The 15816-nt window shown below is 48.6% G+C and overlaps 1 protein-coding gene across 9 annotated transcripts in view; it reads right to left on the reverse strand.

Annotated features, from left to right (window-relative positions):
- exoc6 (exocyst complex component 6) overlaps positions 1 to 15816 on the reverse strand; it is a 135506-nt gene that overhangs the window by 71066 nt on the left and 48624 nt on the right. For 7 of the 9 annotated variants that reach the window (XM_031813026.1, XM_031813030.1, XM_031813028.1 and 4 more), the window contains exons 8-12: positions 14309 to 14377; positions 7373 to 7456; positions 4000 to 4167; positions 1819 to 1890; positions 1293 to 1496 (exon numbers count right to left, since the gene is read on the reverse strand). In XM_031813026.1, the coding sequence (XP_031668886.1) occupies positions 1293 to 1496; positions 1819 to 1890; positions 4000 to 4167; positions 7373 to 7456; positions 14309 to 14377 (597 nt within the window). The remainder of the gene's footprint in view (positions 1 to 1292; positions 1497 to 1818; positions 1891 to 3999; positions 4168 to 7372; positions 7457 to 14308; positions 14378 to 15816) is intronic. The other 2 variants (XM_031813027.1, XM_031813031.1) reach the window with 1 other exon arrangement.

A 15816-nucleotide genomic window follows, 5' to 3' on the forward strand; every position in this document is an offset into this window, starting at 1 on the left:
ACCTCTATAAGGGGCATATAGACTGTTGACTCTACAACCCAGGTTATTTAACCCCCTGGACCTCTATAAGGAGCATATAGACTGTTGACTCTACAACCCAGGTTATTTAACCCCTTGGACCTCTATAAGGGGCATATAGACTGTTGACTCTACAACCCAGGTTATTTAACCCCCTGGACCTCTATAAGGAGCATATAGACTGTTGACTCTACAACCCAGGTTATTTAACCCCTTGGACCTCTATAAGGGGCATATAGACTGTTGACTCTACAACCCAGGTTATTTAACCCCTTGTACCTCTTTAAGGACCATATAGACCGTTGACTCTACAACCCAGGTTATTTAACCCCTTGGACCTCTATAAGGGGCATATAGACTGTTGACTCTACAACCCAGGTTATTTAACCCCCTGGACCTCTATAAGGAGCATATAGACTGTTGACTCTACAACCCAGGTTATTTAACCCCTTGGACCTCTATAAGGGGCATATAGACTGTTGACTCTACAACCCAGGTTATTTAACCCCCTGGACCTCTATAAGGAGCATATAGACTGTTGACTCTACAACCCAGGTTATTTAACCCCTTGGACCTCTATAAGGGGCATATAGACTGTTGACTCTACAACCCAGGTTATTTAACCCCTTGGACCTCTTTAAGGAGCATATAGACCGTTGACTCTACAACCCAGGTTATTTAACCCCTTGGACCTCTATAAGGGGCATATAGACTGTTGACTCTACAACCCAGGTTATTTAACCCCTTGGACCTCTTTAAGGAGCATATAGACTGTTGACTTTACAACCCAGGTTATTTAACTGAAGCCCCTTGGACCCCTTTAAGGAACATATAGACCGTTGACTCTACAACCCAGGTTATTTAACCCCTTGGACCTCTTTAAGGAGCATATAGACCGTTGACTCTACAACCCAGGTTATTTAACTGAAGCCCCTTGGACCTCTATAAGGGGCATATAGACTGTTGACTCTACAACCCAGGTTATTTAACCCCTTGGACCTCTTTAAGGAGCATATAGACTGTTGACTCTACAACCCAGGTTATTTAACCCCTTGGACCTCTTTAAGGAGCATATAGACTGTTGACTCTACAACCCAGGTTATTTAACCCCTTGGACCTCTATAAGGGGCATATAGACCGTTGACTCTACAACCCAGGTTATTTAACCCCTTGGACCTCGATAAGGAGCATATAGACCGTTGACATTCCCATCGCATCTCGATGTCGTGAAGTTAGTCCGTTTTTTTTTAAAGGGTGTTGAATGAAGGACAAACCTTTTCAATTTCTGCGTCGTGGAAGGGGAATCTACTAATGACAGACTTGTACTCTTCTTCAGTCTCTACGGGGATAGGGCTGTAGTTGTCCAGTTCAAAGATCTCCCTGAACACCAGAGCCCATTTCTTCAGCAGCGTTTCATTGTACTGGTCTCTGATCTCAAACAGCAGGTCAAACAGTCTGTTCACTGGGTAGCCATAACCCTGGAGAGAGAGAGAGAGGGAGGTTACAAACCAGAGGCATCACAATCTGCTCCACTGGTTAATGACCAAACTGCTTGGGTATTGGATTAGGATCCCCCATTAGCTGTTGTGAAAGCAGCAGCTACTCTTCCTGGGGTCCACACAGAACACGGAACACGGAACATGGAACACAGAACACGGAACATGGAACACAGAACATGAAACATGACAATATACAGAACATTTACAGACAACAACAGCTGCTTCACTCATACCTTATAAGAGCTCTAGGTTTAATTCATACTATCTTATCACCCAGTCTGAAGAGCTGGACAAGACCCACCTGTAATGTGTCTGCAAATATGACAATGAGGTTCTTCAGCTGCAGCACCAGGTCAGGATCGCTGCAGTACGACTGGAAAGGAAGGGGGGGGGGGGGGAGTCCGTCACAATCAAAAGGGAAAAGGAAAGTGTTACTCCCAGCCTTCTGGGTGAGGTAAGGGTTTATCTAGAAGCCTTGGTGTTAGGAATGGTAAGGGTTTATCTAGAAGCCTTGGTGTTAGGAATGGTAAGGGTTTATCTAGAAGCCTTGGTGCTAGGAATTGTAAGGGTTTATCTAGAAGCCTTGATGCTAGGAATGGCAAGGGTTTATCTAGAAGCCTTGGTGTTAGGAATGGTAAGGGTTTATCTAGAAGCCTTGATGATAGGAATGGTAAGGGTTTATCTAGAAGCCTTGGTGTTAGGAATGGTAAGGGTTTATCTAGAAGCCTTGGTGCTAGGAATGGTAAGGGTTTATCTAGAAGCCTTGATGCTAGGAATGGTAAGGGTTTATCTAGAAGCCTTGGTGTTAGGAATGGTAAGGGTTTATCTAGAAGCCTTGATGTTAGGAATGGTAAGGGTTTATCTAGAAGCCTTGGTGTTAGGAATGGTAAGGGTTTATCTAGAAGCCTTGGTGTCAGGAATGGTAAGGGTTTATCTAGAAGCCTTGATGCTAGGAATGGTAAGGGTTTATCTAGAAGCCTTGGTGTTAGGAATGGTAAGGGTTTATCTAGAAGCCTTGGTGTTAGGAATGGTAAGGGTTTATCTAGAAACCTTGGTGTTAGGAATGGTAAGGGTTTATCTAGAAGCCTTGATGCTAGGAATGGTAAGGGTTTATCTAGAAACCTTGGTGTTAGGAATGATAAGGGTTTATCTAGAAACCTTGGTGTTAGGAATGGTAAGGGTTTATCTAGAAGCCTTGATGCTAGGAATGGTAAGGGTTTATCTAGAAGCCTTGGTGTTAGGAATGGTAAGGGTTTATCTAGAAGCCTTGGTGTTAGGAATGGTAAGGGTTTATCTAGAAACCTTGGTGTTAGGAATGGTAAGGGTTTATCTAGAAACCTTGGTGTTAGGAATGGTGAGGGTTAATCTAGAAACCTTGGTGTTAGGAATGGTAAGGGTTTATCTAGAAAACTTGGTGTTAGGAATGATAAGTGGTATCTAGAAGCCTTGGTGTCAGGAATGGTAAGGGTTTATCTAGAAGCCTTGGTGTTAGGAATGGTAAGGGTTTATCTAGAAGCCTTGGTGTTAGAAATGATAAGTGGTATCTAGAAGCCTTGGTGTTAGGAATGATCAGTGGTATCTAGAAGCCTTGGTGTTAGGAATGATAAGTGGTATCTAGGCCATTGCTCCTGGCAGGCCCTCCCAGTGAGCAGCATTGAGCAGGGCTCCACTGGTCTAATGAAGACCTCAGGGCATTGCAGCCCAATGGGGACAGACTGGCCCCATGGAGACAGACTGGCCTCATGGAGACAGACTGGCCTCATGGAGACAGACTGGCCTCATGGAGACAGACTGGCCTCATGGAGACAGACTGGCCTCATGGAGACAGACTGGCCTCATGGAGACAGACTGGCCTCATGGGGACAGACTGGCCTCATGGGGACAGACTGGAACAAGAACAGCAGTTGAACTAGTGTGACTATGGTAACAGGGCTGTGAGCTCAGAGGTGTGGAGAAATAGACATCAGGGGCAGTTGAACATCAGCCAGGGATGATGGTGGTGATATCACAGAGCTGGGACTCACGGGGTCTCACAGCCTGGGTCCCAGGGGCCAACAAAGGCCCTACTGCTAGGGTTAGTGTGACTGCTACCCCGGTCCTCTCCCACTGATAAGAGGCTTTAGCCCCCTGCTAGGACACTTTCAATGGCAAAAAGACACAGGGCTGAGCACTCCATGACCCCAGAGACCTTGTCGAGCCAGGCCACTCACTCCCCTCACATCCAGGGGTGTGTTAGCTGTACTCACAGAGTGTGGTTGTGTATTTAGTGTGTGTGTACTCACAGAGTGTGTGTGTGTACTCAGTGTGTGTGTGTGTGTGTACTCACAGTGTGGTTGTGTATTTAGTGTGTGTACTCACAGAGTGTGTGTGTGTGTGTGTGTGTGTGTGTGTGTGTGTGTGTGTGTGTGTGTGTGTGTGTGTGTGTGTGTGTGTGTGTGTGTGTGTGTGTGTACTCACAGAGTGTGTGTGTATGTGTACTCACAGAGTGTGTGCGGAGCACGGCAGTGATCTTAGACAGGGCCATGTTCCACAGTTCATCAGTAAAGGCTCTGGTCAACAGTCCCTGTGTGGAGTGCAGAACGTGGTCCTCCACTAGGAAGAAGCCTACGATCTGATTGAAGTACCGCCGGTAACCCTCCACGGTCTCCTGCTGGACCAGGAAACAAAACAATCACATTATAGACAGAGGTTTAGAACTACTGATCAGGGGATGAACAAGAACAGGGGAACACAGAGACAGATAGAGGAGGGGAACAGATAGAGGAGGGGAACAGATAGAGGAGGGGAACAGATAGAGGAGGGGAACAGATAGAGAGGGGAACAGATAGAGAGGGGAACAGATAGAGGAGGGGAACAGATGGAGGAGGGGAACAGATGGAGGAGGGGAACAGATGGAGGAGGGGAACAGATAGAGGAGGGGAACAGATAGAGGAGGGGAACAGATAGAGGAGGGGAACAGATAGAGGAGGGGAACAGATAGAGAGGGGAACAGATAGAGGAGGGGAACAGATAGAGGAGGGGAACAGATAGAGGAGGGGAACAGATAGAGGAGAACAGAGGGAGGGGAACAGATAGAGGAGGGGAACAGATAGAGGAGGGGAACAGATAGAGGAGGGGAACAGATAGAGGAGGGGAACAGATAGAGGAGGGGAACAGATAGAGAGGGGAACAGATAGAGGAGGGGAACAGATAGAGGAGAACAGAGGGAGGGGAACAGATAGGAGGGGAACAGATAGAGGAGGGGAACAGATAGAGGAGGGGAACAGATAGAGGAGGGGAACAGATAGAGGAGGGGAACAGATAGAGGAGGGGAACAGATAGAGGAGGGGAACAGATAGAGAGGGGAACAGATAGAGGAGGGGAACAGATAGAGGAGAACAGAGGGAGGGGAACAGATAGAGGAGGGGAACAGATAGAGGAGGGGAACAGATAGAGGAGGGGAACAGATAGAGGAGGGGAACAGATAGAGGAGGGGAACAGATAGAGGGGAACAGATAGAGGAGGGGAACAGATAGAGGAGGGGAACAGATAGAGGAGGGGAACAGATAGAGGAGGGGAACAGATAGAGGAGGGGAACAGATAGAGGAGGGGAACAGATAGAGAGGGGAACAGATAGAGAGGGGAACAGATAGAGGAGGGGAACAGATAGAGGAGGGGAACAGATAGAGGAGGGGAACAGAGGGAGGAGGGGAACAGATAGAGGAGGGAAACAGATAGAGGAGGGGAACAGAGGGAGGGGAACAGATAGAGGAGGGGAACAGATAGAGGAGGGGAACAGATAGAGGAGGGGAACAGATAGAGGAGGGGAACAGATAGAGGAGGGGAACAGATAGAGGAGGGGAACAGATAGAGAGGGGAAACGATAGAGAGGGGAACAGATAGAGGAGGGGAACGGATAGAGGAGGGGAACAGATAGAGGAGGGGAACAGAGGGAGGAGGGGAACAGATAGAGGAGGGAAACAGATAGAGGAGGGGAACAGAGGGAGGGGAACAGATAGAGGAGGGGAACAGATAGAGGAGGGGTACAGATAGAGGGGAACAGATAGAGGAGGGGAACAGATAGAGGAGGGGAACAGAGGGAGGAGGGGAACAGATATAGAGGGGAACAGATAGAGGAGGGGAACAGATAGAGGGGAACAGATAGAGGAAACAGATAGAGGAGGGGAACAGATAGAGGAACAGATAGAGGAGGGGAACAGATAGAGGAACAGATAGAGGAGGGGAACAGATAGAGGAGGGGAACAGATAGAGGAGGGGAACAGATAGAGGAGGGGAACAGATAGAGGAGGGGAACAGATAGAGGAGGGGAACAGATAGAGGAGAACAGAGGGAGGGGAACAGATAGAGGAGGGGAACAGATGGAGGAGGGGAACAGATGGAGGAGGGGAACAGATGGAGGAGGGGAACAGATAGAGAGGGGAACAGATAGAGGAGGGGAACAGATAGAGGAGGGGAACAGATAGAGGAGGGGAACAGATAGAGGAGGGGAACAGATAGAGGAGGGGAACAGATAGAGGAGGGGAACAGATAGAGGAGGGGAACAGATAGAGGGGGGGAACAGATAGAGGAGGGGAACAGATAGAGGAGGGGACGGTGGGGAACAGGTAGAGGAGGGGAACAGGTAGAGGAGGGGAACAGATAGAGGGGGGGAACAGATAGAGGAGGGGAACAGATAGAGGAGGGGAACAGATAGAGGAGGGGAACAGATAGAGGAGGGGAACAGAGGGAGGAGGGGAACAGATAGAGGAGGGGAACAGAGAGAGGAGGGGAACAGATAGAGGAGGGGAACAGATAGAGAGGGGAACAGATCGAGAGGGGAACCCTCCTCACCATGTTAGACTGGGGAACAGATAGAGAGGGGAACAGATAGAGAGGGGAACAGATAGAGAGGGGAACAGATAGAGAGGGGAACAGATAGAGAGGGGAACCCTCCTCACCATGTTAGACTGGGGAACAGATAGAGAGGGGAACAGATAGAGAGGGGAACCCTCCTCACCATGTTAGACTGGGGAACAGATAGAGAGGGGAACAGATAGAGAGGGGAACAGATAGAGAGGGGAACCCTCCTCACCATGTTAGACTGGGGAACAGATAGAGAGGGGAACAGATAGAGAGGGGAACAGATAGAGAGGGGAACCCTCCTCACCATGTTAGACTGGGGAACAGATAGAGAGGGGAACAGATAGAGAGGGGAACAGATAGAGAGGGGAACAGAGGGAGGAGGGGAACAGATAGAGGAGGGGAACAGATAGAGAGGGGAACCCTCCTCACCATGTTAGACTGGGGAACAGATAGAGAGGGGAACAGATAGAGAGGGGAACAGATAGAGAGGGGAACAGATAGAGAGGGGAACCCTCCTCACCATGTTAGACTGGGGAACAGATAGAGAGGGGAACAGATAGAGAGGGGAACCCTCCTCACCATGTTAGACTGGGGAACAGATAGAGAGGGGAACAGATAGAGAGGGGAACCCTCCTCACCATGTTAGACTGGGGAACAGATCGAGAGGGGAACAGATAGAGAGGGGAACAGATAGAGAGGAGAAGAGATAGAGAGGGGAACCCTCCTCACCATGTTAGACTGGGGAACAGATAGAGAGGGGAACAGATAGAGAGGGGAACCCTCCTCACCATGTTAGACTGGGGAACAGATAGAGAGGGGAACAGATAGAGAGGGGAACAGATAGAGAGGGGAACCCTCCTCACCATGTTAGACTGGGGAACAGATAGAGAGGGGAACAGATAGAGAGGGGAACCCTCCTCACCATGTTAGACTGGGGAACAGATAGAGAGGGGAACAGATAGAGAGGGGAACAGATAGAGAGGGGAACAGATAGAGAGGGGAACCCTCCTCACCATGTTAGACTGGGGCTGCAGCACCAGCCTGGCCTGTTTTTTCCTCTGTTTCCTGTAGTAGTTCTCAAACGTCTCTCTGTCACCCTGGAAACACAGAACAACGAGCCAGATGGTGATGACAGGAAGTCCAGTGGCCGGCAGCGGGAGAAAGTTGGCCGACATTCTGCAAATTGTCATTGGTGAAACATTTAATCTACATACAGTTCTCTGTTCCCTCTCTATAATCTGTTACGACCAGAGGGGACCGTTCAGTAGCCTTCACCCTAGTTTCTAAAAACGACATTGTTTAGGAGCGCAAGGACGGAGAGTTATTGTACACGCGCACTTCAGAGAGTAGTCGTTCCCTCACAGAAATATACAAAGAAAACAGATGTTATTGGTCACATGACCAGCCCTTAACCAACAGGTGTAGACCTCACAGTGAAATGCTGACTGACCAGCCCTTAACCAACAGGTGTAGACCTCACAGTGAAATGCTGACTGACCAGCCCTTAACCAACAGGTGTAGACCTCACAGTGAAATGCTGACTGACCAGCCCTTAACCAACAGGTGTAGACCTCACAGTGAAATGCTGACTGACCAGCCCTTAACCAACAGGTGTAGACCTCACAGTGAAATGCTGACTGACCAGCCCTTAACCAACAGGTGTAGACCTCACAGTGAAATGCTGACTGACCAGCCCTTAACCAACAGGTGTAGACCTCACAGTGAAATGCTGACTGACCAGCCCTTAACCAACAGGTGTAGACCTCACAGTGAAATGCTGACTGACCAGCCCTTAACCAACAGGTGTAGACCTCACAGTGAAATGCTGACTGACCAGCCCTTAACCAACAGGTGTAGACCTCACAGTGAAATGCTGACTGACCAGCCCTTAACCAACAGGTGTAGACCTCACAGTGAAATGCTGACTGACCAGCCTTAACCAACAGGTGTAGACCTCACAGTGAAATGCTGACTGACCAGCCCTTAACCAACAGGTGTAGACCTCACAGTGAAATGCTGACTGACCAGCCCTTAACCAACAGGTGTAGACCTCACAGTGAAATGCTGACTGACCAGCCCTTAACCAACAGGTGTAGACCTCACAGTGAAATGCTGACTGACCAGCCCTTAACCAACAGGTGTAGACCTCACAGTGAAATGCTGACTGACCAGCCCTTAACCAACAGGTGTAGACCTCACAGTGAAATGCTGACTGACCAGCCCTTAACCAACAGGTGTAGACCTCACAGTGAAATGCTGACTGACCAGCCCTTAACCAACAGGTGTAGACCTCACAGTGAAATGCTGACTGACCAGCCCTTAACCAACAGGTGTAGACCTCACAGTGAAATGCTGACTGACCAGCCCTTAACCAACAGGTGTAGACCTCACAGTGAAATGCTGACTGACCAGCCCTTAACCAACAGGTGTAGACCTCACAGTGAAATGCTGACTGACCAGCCCTTAACCAACAGGTGTAGACCTCACAGTGAAATGCTGACTGACCAGCTCTTAACCAACAGGTGTAGACCTCACAGTGAAATGCTGACTGACCAGCCCTTAACCAACAGGTGTAGACCTCACAGTGAAATGCTGACTGACCAGCCCTTAACCAACAGGTGTAGACCTCACAGTGAAATGCTGACTGACCAGCCCTTAACCAACAGGTGTAGACCTCACAGTGAAATGCTGACTGACCAGCCCTTAACCAACAGGTGTAGACCTCACAGTGAAATGCTGACTGACCAGCCCTTAACCAACAGGTGTAGACCTCACAGTGAAATGCTGACTGACCAGCCCTTAACCAACAGGTGTAGACCTCACAGTGAAATGCTGACTGACCAGCCCTTAACCAACAGGTGTAGACCTCACAGTGAAATGCTGACTGACCAGCCCTTAACCAACAGGTGTAGACCTCACAGTGAAATGCTGACTGACCAGCCCTTAACCAACAGGTGTAGACCTCACAGTGAAATGCTGACTGACCAGCCCTTAACCAACAGGTGTAGACCTCACAGTGAAATGCTGACTGACCAGCCCTTAACCAACAGGTGTAGACCTCACAGTGAAATGCTGACTGACCAGCCCTTAACCAACAGGTGTAGACCTCACAGTGAAATGCTGACTGACCAGCCCTTAACCAACAGGTGTAGACCTCACAGTGAAATGCTGACTGACCAGCCCTTAACCAACAGGTGTAGACCTCACAGTGAAATGCTGACTGACCAGCTCTTAACCAACAGGTGTAGACCTCACAGTGAAATGCTGACTGACCAGCCCTTAACCAACAGGTGTAGACCTCACAGTGAAATGCTGACTGACCAGCCCTTAACCAACAGGTGTAGACCTCACAGTGAAATGCTGACTGACCAGCCCTTAACCAACAGGTGTAGACCTCACAGTGAAATGCTGACTGACCAGCCCTTAACCAACAGGTGTAGACCTCACAGTGAAATGCTGACTGACCAGCCCTTAACCAACAGGTGTAGACCTCACAGTGAAATGCTGACTGACCAGCCCTTAACCAACAGGTGTAGACCTCACAGTGAAATGCTGACTGACCAGCCCTTAACCAACAGGTGTAGACCTCACAGTGAAATGCTGACTGACCAGCCCTTAACCAACAGGTGTAGACCTCACAGTGAAATGCTGACTGACCAGCCCTTAACCAACAGGTGTAGACCTCACAGTGAAATGCTGACTGACCAGCCCTTAACCAACAGGTGTAGACCTCACAGTGAAATGCTGACTGACCAGCCCTTAACCAACAGGTGTAGACCTCACAGTGAAATGCTGACTGACCAGCCCTTAACCAACAGGTGTAGACCTCACAGTGAAATGCTGACTGACCAGCCCTTAACCAACAGGTGTAGACCTCACAGTGAAATGCTGACTGACCAGCCCTTAACCAACAGGTGTAGACCTCACAGTGAAATGCTGACTGACCAGCCCTTAACCAACAGGTGTAGACCTCACAGTGAAATGCTGACTGACCAGCCCTTAACCAACAGGTGTAGACCTCACAGTGAAATGCTGACTGACCAGCCCTTAACCAACAGGTGTAGACCTCACAGTGAAATGCTGACTGACCAGCCCTTAACCAACAGGTGTAGACCTCACAGTGAAATGCTGACTGACCAGCCCTTAACCAACAGGTGTAGACCTCACAGTGAAATGCTGACTGACCAGCCCTTAACCAACAGGTGTAGACCTCACAGTGAAATGCTGACTGACCAGCCCTTAACCAACAGGTGTAGACCTCACAGTGAAATGCTGACTGACCAGCCCTTAACCAACAGGTGTAGACCTCACAGTGAAATGCTGACTGACCAGCCCTTAACCAACAGGTGTAGACCTCACAGTGAAATGCTGACTGACCAGCCCTTAACCAACAGGTGTAGACCTCACAGTGAAATGCTGACTGACCAGCCCTTAACCAACAGGTGTAGACCTCACAGTGAAATGCTGACTGACCAGCCCTTAACCAACAGGTGTAGACCTCACAGTGAAATGCTGACTGACCAGCCCTTAACCAACAGGTGTAGACCTCACAGTGAAATGCTGACTGACCAGCCCTTAACCAACAGGTGTAGACCTCACAGTGAAATGCTGACTGACCAGCCCTTAACCAACAGGTGTAGACCTCACAGTGAAATGCTGACTGACCAGCCCTTAACCAACAGGTGTAGACCTCACAGTGAAATGCTGACTGACCAGCCCTTAACCAACAGGTGTAGACCTCACAGTGAAATGCTGACTGACCAGCCCTTAACCAACAGGTGTAGACCTCACAGTGAAATGCTGACTGACCAGCCCTTAACCAACAGGTGTAGACCTCACAGTGAAATGCTGACTGACCAGCCCTTAACCAACAGGTGTAGACCTCACAGTGAAATGCTGACTGACCAGCCCTTAACCAACAGGTGTAGACCTCACAGTGAAATGCTGACTGACCAGCCCTTAACCAACAGGTGTAGACCTCACAGTGAAATGCTGACTGACCAGCCCTTAACCAACAGGTGTAGACCTCACAGTGAAATGCTGACTGACCAGCCCTTAACCAACAGGTGTAGACCTCACAGTGAAATGCTGACTGACCAGCCCTTAACCAACAGGTGTAGACCTCACAGTGAAATGCTGACTGACCAGCCCTTAACCAACAGGTGTAGACCTCACAGTGAAATGCTGACTGACCAGCCCTTAACCAACAGGTGTAGACCTCACAGTGAAATGCTGACTGACCAGCCCTTAACCAACAGGTGTAGACCTCACAGTGAAATGCTGACTGACCAGCCCTTAACCAACAGGTGTAGACCTCACAGTGAAATGCTGACTGACCAGCCCTTAACCAACAGGTGTAGACCTCACAGTGAAATGCTGACTGACCAGCCCTTAACCAACAGGTGTAGACCTCACAGTGAAATGCTGACTGACCAGCCCTTAACCAACAGGTGTAGACCTCACAGTGAAATGCTGACTGACCAGCCCTTAACCAACAGGTGTAGACCTCACAGTGAAATGCTGACTGACCAGCCCTTAACCAACAGGTGTAGACCTCACAGTGAAATGCTGACTGACCAGCCCTTAACCAACAGGTGTAGACCTCACAGTGAAATGCTGACTGACCAGCCCTTAACCAACAGGTGTAGACCTCACAGTGAAATGCTGACTGACCAGCCCTTAACCAACAGGTGTAGACCTCACAGTGAAATGCTGACTGACCAGCCCTTAACCAACAGGTGTAGACCTCACAGTGAAATGCTGACTGACCAGCCCTTAACCAACAGGTGTAGACCTCACAGTGAAATGCTGACTGACCAGCCCTTAACCAACAGGTGTAGACCTCACAGTGAAATGCTGACTGACCAGCCTTTAACCAACAGGTGTAGACCTCACAGTGAAATGCTGACTGACCAGCTCTTAACCAACAGGTGTAGACCTCACAGTGAAATGCTGACTGACCAGCCCTTAACCAACAGGTGTAGACCTCACAGTGAAATGCTGACTGACCAGCCCTTAACCAACAGGTGTAGACCTCACAGTGAAATGCTGACTGACCAGCCCTTAACCAACAGGTGTAGACCTCACAGTGAAATGCTGACTGACCAGCCCTTAACCAACAGGTGTAGACCTCACAGTGAAATGCTGACTGACCAGCCCTTAACCAACAGGTGTAGACCTCACAGTGAAATGCTGACTGACCAGCCCTTAACCAACAGGTGTAGACCTCACAGTGAAATGCTGACTGACCAGCCCTTAACCAACAGGTGTAGACCTCACAGTGAAATGCTGACTGACCAGCCCTTAACCAACAGGTGTAGACCTCACAGTGAAATGCTGACTGACCAGCCCTTAACCAACAGGTGTAGACCTCACAGTGAAATGCTGACTGACCAGCCCTTAACCAACAGGTGTAGACCTCACAGTGAAATGCTGACTGACCAGCCCTTAACCAACAGGTGTAGACCTCACAGTGAAATGCTGACTGACCAGCTCTTAACCAACAGGTGTAGACCTCACAGTGAAATGCTGACTGACCAGCCCTTAACCAACAGGTGTAGACCTCACAGTGAAATGCTGACTGACCAGCCCTTAACCAACAGGTGTAGACCTCACAGTGAAATGCTGACTGACCAGCCCTTAACCAACAGGTGTAGACCTCACAGTGAAATGCTGACTGACCAGCCCTTAACCAACAGGTGTAGACCTCACAGTGAAATGCTGACTGACCAGCCCTTAACCAACAGGTGTAGACCTCACAGTGAAATGCTGACTGACCAGCCCTTAACCAACAGGTGTAGACCTCACAGTGAAATGCTGACTGACCTCACAGTGAAATGCTGACTGACCAGCCCTTAACCAACAGGTGTAGACCTCACAGTGAAATGCTGACTGACCAGCCCTTAACCAACAGGTGTAGACCTCACAGTGAAATGCTGACTGACCAGCCCTTAACCAACAGGTGTAGACCTCACAGTGAAATGCTGACTGACCAGCCCTTAACCAACAGGTGTAGACCTCACAGTGAAATGCTGACTGACCAGCCCTTAACCAACAGGTGTAGACCTCACAGTGAAATGCTGACTGACCAGCCCTTAACCAACAGGTGTAGACCTCACAGTGAAATGCTGACTGACCTCACAGTGAAATGCTGACTGACCTCACAGTGAAATGCTGACTGACCAGCCGTCATAGGATGCCACCTTTCCAACAAGTCTGTTCATCTCATTTTTGCCCTGCTAGAGCTGCTCCAGTCAGCTATAAGTGCTGTTATTGTGAAGTGGGTATTACCTGGTACTTCCTGTAAAAACTATATAGCACACTACTGTTGACCAGAGCCCTATTCCCTATATAGACCACTACTGTTGACCAGAGCCCTATTCCCTATATAGAACACTACTGTTGACCAGAGCCCTATTCCCTATATAGAACACTACTGTTGACCAGAGCCCTATTCCCTATATAGAACACTACTGTTGACCAGAGCCCTATTCCCTATATAGAACACTACTGTTGACCAGAGCCCTATTCCCTATATAGAACACTACTGTTGACCAGAGCCCTATTCCCTATATAGAACACTACTGTTGACCAGAGCCCTATTCCCTATATAGAACACTACTGTTGACCAGAAACCTATGGGTCCTGTAGTATCCTTAAAGTCTTCTTAGAGTTGCGACTCATGAGACTTAAGTACGGTTTAGTATTTAATTGTAACTTAGAATAACATTCTCCAACGCACCTGGCTTAAGCTACCTGAAAGCTTTCTTAATCACAGTTATATAGGCAGACACAGGAAATAGCTACGGATAGCGGGAAGCAAACCCCCATCTTGAGTCAATACTGTCATCTATTGGTAAACACAAATATACCAGGTTACTAAAGGTCCTATATCAGGAATAGGGAGCCGTTTGGATGGCACGTTAAGGAACAGTAAATAGTGTACATACCAGAACGGTGTAGATGTGGAGACATCTGTAAACAGGAGAGAAGTCCACCAGGTCCTGGGCTGTTAATACCTGGGAGGTTAAACCACGTTACGTTAGATAACACAGTCAGGAGGTTAAACCACGTTACATTAGATAACACAGTCAGGAGGTTAAACCACGTTACGTTAGATAACACAGTCAGGAGGTTAACCACGTTACATTAGATAACACAGTCAGGAGGTTACACCACGTTACATTAGATAACACAGTCAGGAGGTTAACCACGTTACATTAGATAACACAGTCAGGAGGTTAAACCACGTTACGGTAGTGAACCACAGTCAGACATTTTGGGGATATAAAGAAGTATCGAACAAAAGGACCATTTGTGATGTTTCTGGGACATTTTGGAGTGCCAACAGAAGAAGATCTTCAAAGGTAAGGCATGAATTATATCGCTATTTCTGTGTCGCACCTGGCTGGTTGAAATAAGATTTTCATGTGTTTGTATGCGGGGTGCTGTCCTCAGCCAGGAGGTTAAACCACGTTACATTAGATAACACAGTCAGGAGGTTAAACCACACAGTCAGTGTTGTATGCGGGGTGCTGTCCTCAGTCAGGAGGTTAAACCACGTTACATTAGATAACACAGTCAGTGTTGTATGCGGGGTGCTGTCCTCAGTCAGGAGGTTAAACCACGTTACATTAGATAACACAGTCAGGAGGTTAAACCACGTTACGTTAGATAACACAGTCAGTGTTGTATGCGGGGTGCTGTCCTCAGTCAGGAGGTTAAACCACGTTACGTTAGATAACACAGTCAGTGTTGTATGCGGGGTGCTGTCCTCAGATAATCGCTGCTTTCGCCGTAGAGCCTTTATGAAATCTGACACTGCGGCTGGATGAACAAGTTTAGCTGTATTTTGATGCATAACACTTGTATGTTAAATGAATTCTTATTACGAGTATTTCTGTTTTTGAATTTAGCGCGCTGCAATTTCACTGGATGTTGTCAAATCAATCCCCGGGAGTTGAGCGGGAATGGATGTGAACGGATCCCTAAGAGGTTGAAACATGTTGGTATTACAGACTCGGACAGGGAGAGGTTGAAAATGTCAGTGAATACATTTGCCAGTTGGTCAGCGCATGCTCGCAGTACACGTCCTGGTAATCCGTCTGGCCCTGCAGCCTTCTGAACTTTGACATTACTCACATCGGCTGCGGAGAACATGATCACACAGCCTTCCGGAACAGCTGGTGCTCTCATGCATATTTCAGTGTTATTTGCCTCGAAGAGAGCATAGAAGTAGTTGAACCCTTCTGTTAGTTTCACTGGGCAGCTCTCGACTGTGCTTCCCTTTGTAGTCTGTATTGGTTTGCAAGTCCTGTCACATTTGAGGAGCGTCAGAGCCGGTGTAGTACGATTCGATCTTTGTCCTGTGTTGACGCTTTGCCTGTTTGTTGGTTCGTCGGAGGGCATAGCGGGATTTCTTATAAGCTTCCAGGTTAGAGTTCTGCTCTTTGAAAGC

This window comes from Oncorhynchus kisutch, unplaced genomic scaffold (assembly GCF_002021735.2).
Source record: "Oncorhynchus kisutch isolate 150728-3 unplaced genomic scaffold, Okis_V2 Okis04b-Okis11a_hom, whole genome shotgun sequence".
In the NCBI taxonomy this organism is placed as follows: Eukaryota; Metazoa; Chordata; class Actinopteri; order Salmoniformes; family Salmonidae; genus Oncorhynchus; species Oncorhynchus kisutch.